Here is a 6,962-nt window from a genome sequence, read left to right as displayed (position 1 = left end):
ACATATTCACGAGGGGGCAAAAATGCAGTTTTTAGTATATTGCCATTACGAATCACCTGTCACCTAAACCACTGTGTACTACAAAAATACAAATACAGATGAATGCAATAAGAAGGAGCACATTTTTTTTAGATTTTGACCCATGACAAAGTTATCAGTAGGAAAAGTAGTTTGAAATATTTACAGCCCAAGTTTCATATTACATGAAGTGTAAACAGTAAAGTGTGTTCATGTACTGCGTGGACAAAGGACGCAAGTACAACAACATCAAGAGGAGTAAAATATGTCATTGTCAACTCTTTGGCTAACATGTCAATCGTAAATTGTCATCAAATTTACATAGACTACTCTATGCCTATGGTCTTTCAGATGACAATTTATCAAGAACAATATATCACAGTTAAGGAGTAAGTATGTAGTTTGATTTAAAAGTACTTTAGTAATATACTAAGTCCCCCCAGTGTAATGTTTCATTTGAGAAGGAGTCCTGTGGGAATTATGCATGCATTGTGCAGGAAAATGACTTACCTCCAAATACTTTTTATTACAGCTTGTGTGATACATTTGCATGCAATTGAGTAAAAATAATAAGGAGAGAGATAACAGCTAACTAGTTAAAATTGTACTTGATATAAATTACACATTTAACATTTGATAGGAAGTTAGATTAGTCATGTGCACTAGGCGTGGTTTCGGCCATTGTGAGGTGGTTGTTGTTGGGCAGAAGAAGCGCCGTGGTTTTGCATTGGAGTGTATCTGGCTTAATTTATTATTTTTAAAATTATTTTAGATATGGTAAGTTTCAGCGACACTTTTTATGTGCACTACAATACACTGTTAAAAAAATACAGCCGTACATTCGCTTTGTTGAATTGAAGCCACGTGTTGACTTATTAATCGACGTGCTAGCTGAGTACCTCACTGTGCTAACATTAGCGTTCGCTAACATTAGCGTTAGCTAGCGTTAGTATTAGCTAGCGAGCTAATTAGCAACCTTCGCCTTGAGAACCGAAAAGGGCGCACTAGCTGCTGGTAGCTAATGTTAGCTGGGTAAGCTATTTTTAAAATGAGCTAGCAATAACTGACATTAACGGTCTGTCGCTGACTTTTTTTGTAATGCCAACTGTGTTGCTGGTCCACCGTCGGACATATGTTACTTTATATGTATGTAAGTGTATTTTATATATATATAAAAAACATAAACACAGACACCCCCCCCCCCCCCCCCCCCCTTATACTGATCTTGTACTTAACACTTCATTGAAGTGTAATCACTGAACAACAGTATGACAGTGTTGTGGTGTTTTTCTTACCAACTCAATAATTCAAACGATCTATGGTTAGGATATCCAGAAGCCGAGGAGCAGCAACCAGACTTCTCCCTCCCTGAAGTTGTCCAATGGCTACATTCTTCCTGAGGGCAAACTGACGCCGAATGCCCTGTTTGTTGGTGGGATTGACATGAAGGTAAAGATCAGATGTATTTAGTTCATCTATTCCACCTGGTAAAACTGACATTTTGGACCCAAGCTCTAATGCCAGCTTAATTGATAGATATTTAGTTTTGGGTTTATGTCTTAATCTTATTCATTTACTGTTTTGAGTGTGAAACCATACAATTGAAATGGTTAAACAAATATTTCCTACCTTCTTGCTTCCCACACATTTACAGAAATAAAAATGCATTCATTTGAAAGTTTTATTCTACTGTAAATTAGAATTGCAATGCCCTAGCATCTGTGAATCAGTAGATTGATTAGTTAAATGTACAGAGGGGAGCCTTGATAAAACAAATTAACTTGAACAGAACCACTGTTTTAGTGAACAAGTGCACTGCTTTTCTTTTTCTCTACAGTATATAACGGCGTGAAGATGGTCAAGTATAGCAACTAAAATCCAGTTTTTCACTTTGAAATCAATTCTGATCTTCAGGTGGACGAAAATGAAATGCGGGACTACTTTGCGAGATATGGTGCCGTGAAGGAAGTAAAAATTATCACATATCGTGGAGGGATCTGCAAAGGGTGAGAAAATGAACAACTATACATTTGTGTATTGTGCTGCATTCATGTGACCTGCAGTGAGTTATTCATGAAGCATGAACACATCTAGTCCTTTTCTCAGAGAGTATGTACTCTGCATTTGTCAGTTAACTTGTGTGAAAATGTGTGGGTGTAAACTGGGGCGGTTGTTTATTTGCATATCAGTTCTATGATTATTCATTAGCTTATTTCATAACTTGTTTTGAGCTGTAATTTCTTTTTGGTCTGAGTTGTCTTGTGTCTTCCTAGGTACGGGTTTGTGTACTTCGATGAAGATGTCAACATTCAGTCAATCATTGAGGTGAGTGGATGTCTGTCTGTCAGACTGCTGTTCTAGTGCTTTTTGTCTCTAACTGAGAGTAATATTTCCCGTGTTCATATTTTTTTACTACAGCAACAGATCAGTTTTAAGGGGCGGAAACTCAAGCTGGGCCCTGCCATCATGAAAGAAAGGAGCTCTCGTATGTATTCTGATACACTAAAGAAGAACTGGATGTTTGGTTGGCAATGAAAATACAAGATCTCCCCACTAAATGTATTTTCAAGCTGTTGTGTCATGTTCTTCTTCATCTAGGGTCCATTCCGTCCCATCAGGTGGGCCCGGCTCCCTGGATGAGCCCCACTCAGTACTTCTACTGTGGCTGCTGCTCACCCATGGGGGTGGGTATGGCACAACCTTCGCCCATCCTCAACGGAGGCAGCCCCTACAATCAGGTAACGCACGCAGTCATAGCCAAGCTGTCAAGAATGTGCTTTCAGCAGGCAGGAAGATTTGGTTAAAGGAAAACGAGTTAACGCACTGTGTTTGGCATTTGTAATGCTGTCACACACACACCTTTCTGTTCTCCCAGTTACACCGTGTAAAATTAAATACGTCTTATTTTCTCTGAGGGGAATTATCACAGCCAATAATAGAGGTGCAAGCTGGAGAACAATCTATCAATTTACTTTCAATTTACCAGAAAAGATATCACAGCATAAAGTTGGCAATGGCATGATTCATGTAATTGCTAATAATATCCCAGTCGGTGAATTATTCAGACAATACCGACTGTCAAAGTCATTAGCAGTTAAATTGCAATCCTTGCAAGGACACTTGCATGAGAAACAGTTACATATTGCTGCAGGCTTTCAGTCGGTTTCATGATTTTAAATATATGTTTTAACATCTAATGTGTTCCTTCTGTCTCCCTTTGCAGCCGTACACTTACCCCAACTTTGGAGGAGTCATGATCCCACAGATGCCGATGAACTACGCACAGAATGCCTACGCCTACCAGGTACACACACACACACACACACACACTTATACTAATTAGTTAACAGCATCCCGTGCAAGGTCTCCGAGGCATTGCATATATTCTGCTGCATGAGAGATGAAGGGTTCAGCCTGGCTTAGATTCACCTGTTCCTGCTCACCCCCCCCAAATCTCCCATAGAGGCGAATCTGGCTTTGTCTGTTGCCATTTGTTTCACTGCTGACCCATCTTCCCCCACACGCAGTACACTCCCCCTCACTGGATGGCGGACCAGCGGACACGGCCTGTCAATCAGGTGACTCTACATTTAGTGGGATAGATTTAGGAGCAGTAGATGTCAGTATAATTAAGTTTCAAAGCAACGCAAAGCACTTCTCATTTGAGAACCTCGTGAGGCCAGTGGGAGGAAAACATTGATGGAGGCTTTCAAAATCCATGGGATTAAGTGGAATGTTGTATTTTATTTATTTAAATTTCAGTAGTGTTCATGGCAAGAAATTGTCCTCAAACTGCCAAGCTCATGCAGGCCACTAGGTGGTGTTGTATGGCCACTGTTCACATCCTGAAGAACCGACTGGGCACCGACAATGAGTTCTTAAAATGATAAAAGAGCCTGCTTTATGGCAGCTGTTGATGTCTTTGAAACACCTCTGTGAGTGTTCTTAATAATCTCTTTGTGATGTTAATGTCTGTTTCCAGAGCTTTGTTGACTGTGGAGTCCAGACGATGATGACTGTGCTGTAGCCACTGAGCCCCCTGCCAGGTAAGAATGACTTCAAACGAACTGCTTTGTTTATACTGCCCTATACCAGGGATACGCAAGTATCCGTTTGCCACTAAAGTGAACTCATATATGTTTTAATTTTAAACGTGGGAAAACCTGCTAAAAGTAGGAGATGGACCCTGTTCCCATTGCCAATAGATGATTTCTATTTATTTTCTGGTGTGTTGTGTCAAAGTCATGAAAAAACAGGGTTAGTTAATCAAAAGTGGAAATGTTATGATGGTTATTTATTTTTTAAATATTTATTACTTATTTTATCTCTCTTCAAATTCTGTTTCGACTAATTTGGAACGATGTTAAAGCGAAACAAAGAGCCCCCAAAAAAGGGTAGAAAATGTGCGTGTCCACCCGGGTGTCATGCTTTCATCACTGCCGTTCAGTGCTGGAGCCAATAAATACTTGTGACTACTGCTGAGCTTTTCCCATTAAAGACAAAGGAAATATGTTAGTGGGTGTTGGTGAGTTTGTTTGTCCGTTGGGAAGGGGCTGAGGTAACAATGTGCCACGGAGGTTACACACCATTTCTCAAGAAGAAGGTAGTTAATCAGAGCAGTGAAGAGAAACCTGCATTCTGTCAGAGCTCCGTTGCACATGGTTGCTCATCTTTAGCTGCTTCACAATTCTTTGCTCCTGCTAATAGTTTTTTTCTGGCAAACAGCTTTTAAAATAGACTAATCCTGATATGGTTTGTGATTGAATGAGGGAACTGTTCTTAACTTGTGTTTTCTGTCCTCTGCCCCTTTTTAGATGCACACTCCAGTGAGACGAAATGCAGACAGGATGACATTTTGATGTTCCGGGCGGCTGGAAGCGACCCAAACGGCTCTCCCTGTTTCCTCAGTGATGCCCTCCCCTCTTCTCCCCTCCCCTCAATGTTTTTGAGACCCATTTTAACACCAGACTGCAGGAGCTCTCTACTTTAACTGTACTAGTTTTATCACGATCACTTTGACCACGACGGGTATGGACCACTGTCGTGTGGTCAGACCGCTTTTAACCCACATGGATCACAGTGACAGTCACACAGGGAGAGCAGAGCACCCTCACCACACCAGCTGGTTTTTTGTTTATTTATCCGAAAGAAAAAATGGAAAAGACTTTTACGCTCACCCTTTGTGCCTATTTACGTTTTATTATTCATTTTTGTAATTTTTTTTATGTTTGGTTGGTTGGGGCTTTTGTAGCCTCTGCAAGGGCTCTGTGTACATCAAAGGTACATTTATAAAAAATATATATATTATAAATTATATATATTGTAACAATGTCTTGACAGCAATCTTGTTGTCTCAGCAGTTTAATTACAGTTCAGTTGTAATGCTCCTCTGATTAAGAAATTCCCATTAACTTGTCTATTACAGTATAAGGGCACTTGGTCATTCCATTAATTTCAAGCACTCATTTATTTTGTACTTTATTCTATTTAATTGGGTGTCGATTGAGGCAGTGAATGAACAGCAATGTTGTCACATTATTGTGCCTCATCAGTAGCACTGATTTCTTGTCTTGGTCATGCGCCAGACTTTTTTCTTTTAGTTGAGTTCCGCAGAGCATGTTGCAGCACACTGATCATCTGCGTGTTGCGTTTCCAAACCGTCCCATCCTGTGACTGGGTGTTTCTCCAACGGTTCACACACTCGAGTACAATCACAGCATCATTTCTTTTTCCCCATTACTCGTCAATCCACTTACATTTGGTAGGACATCCAGTGGAAGGCTGTTTTAATCCACTTTGAAAATGAAGGACATGATTTAAGATAAGGTGCTCTCTGCTTCTTTTGGGGGAAATGGTTCACTGTACAGGGTTCACATTATACTGGTTGTTAACTGTTTAACTGGGTTTTAATCTGGTTGCAGGTGATTTTTGCACAGTATTTTACTGTCATTGTAAGAGTGAACAATGCTTTTATATATACATATATATTATTTTCAGTAAGTGCACTTCATTTGTTTTCCGTGAAATTTATACACTAAAAGAGTATTTTTGTATGGTTGGAGATGCACATTTGGTATTTGGTGTACATCACACATTTTATTTCTCTTGACCCGGTTCCGTATAGTTTTAAGTTTTATTGTGGCATCGACCTTGTTGGTCTCCTAATCAGACGTCTGATTGTGTCCATAGACTGGTTTTGTTCAGAGAGCCTGGGCACTGTTTAAGTTTGCAGGGTTTTTGGATGTGTTCGTTTGAAAAAAATAAAAAGTTGAAGTACGTTATCATTTAATATTGAAGGTCTTGGGTTTCTTTGCATCATTTTGAACAGTAGCTCTGTATTTTTAGGGATGTTAACTGGTTTGGTGGTGATGTTTGAGCGTGGAGCTCTCGGTGTGCCCTCCTCTGCCACTCCGAGCCTCCATAAGCCTGTCGGCGGCTGCTGGTGTGCAGTCAGGGTTGGACTCCCTGTCTTCCCTGGCAACAAGCCCATCATCTCTTGGTCACGGAGCATTTTGTTTTTGTCACAGTCTGGTGGTGTGACTGAGCTCCCCAGGGTGTCCTGTCCAGCCCGTGACCACCCATCAGCCCCACCCACCTAAACCCCAGTCAGACGTTTCTGAATTATGGATAAGTCTGGATAGCTACTTATGAAATATGAATTTCCAAAGGAGACCTTTGGAAAAACACAAACACCCATAACCTTGATGGGAGACCCACATCCTCGTGTGACGAACACACTGAACCAAAAACTTACCAATTTGACAATCGAGACAAACAAATGTATCTGAAAACAGTGCAAGCAGCTTACCTAATGCTGCTTGCACTGTGTGTGCCACTGTGTAGTACCTAATGTACTTTGTGCAGTTCTGAGCATCTTCCTTACTTTTCTAAGTAATTTACCATCACTGAGGTAGTTTTACCATTTTAAAGCCCACAGTAGGATT

At 40.5% G+C, this 6,962-nt stretch overlaps 1 protein-coding gene across 4 annotated transcripts; it reads left to right on the top strand.

Annotated features, from left to right (window-relative positions):
• The first annotated feature begins 699 nt into the window (after window positions 1–699).
• Window positions 700–6,307, top strand: dazl (deleted in azoospermia-like). 4 transcript variants are annotated; one of them, XM_068710589.1, is made up of 10 exons: window positions 700–795; window positions 1,345–1,467; window positions 1,933–2,024; window positions 2,292–2,343; window positions 2,437–2,503; window positions 2,617–2,756; window positions 3,242–3,322; window positions 3,546–3,596; window positions 4,001–4,064; window positions 4,833–6,307. In XM_068710589.1, exons 1-9 carry the CDS (start codon window positions 793–795, stop codon window positions 4,043–4,045), a joined length of 654 nt encoding a protein of 217 aa, XP_068566690.1. In that variant the 5' UTR covers window positions 700–792; the 3' UTR covers window positions 4,046–4,064; window positions 4,833–6,307. The 4 variants fall into 4 exon arrangements, with proteins under 4 accessions (XP_068566690.1, XP_068566692.1, XP_068566691.1 ...); XM_068710590.1 differs by having other exon boundaries at window positions 703–795; window positions 1,354–1,467; XM_068710593.1 differs by lacking the exon at window positions 700–795 and adding an exon at window positions 954–1,050.
• Window positions 6,308–6,962: the final 655 nt, after the last annotated feature.

This window comes from Cebidichthys violaceus, unplaced genomic scaffold, assembly GCF_023349555.1.
Source record: "Cebidichthys violaceus isolate CVI_PGR_0920_01 unplaced genomic scaffold, fCebVio1.0.p SCAF_16, whole genome shotgun sequence".
Classification (NCBI taxonomy): Eukaryota; Metazoa; Chordata; class Actinopteri; order Perciformes; family Stichaeidae; genus Cebidichthys; species Cebidichthys violaceus.
Note: the sequence above shows the minus strand (reverse complement) of the source record. Positions and strands in the feature narration are given on the sequence as shown.

What these genes read in the sequence shown, in the direction of transcription:
- dazl (XM_068710589.1), top strand. An exon ending in GAGGCAGCCCCTACAATCAG is followed by an intron (nt 2,757 to 3,241) that starts GTAACGCACGCA and finishes CTCCCTTTGCAG; the next exon opens with CCGTACACTTACCCCAACTT. An exon ending in AGAATGCCTACGCCTACCAG is followed by an intron (nt 3,323 to 3,545) that starts GTACACACACAC and finishes CCCCACACGCAG; the next exon opens with TACACTCCCCCTCACTGGAT.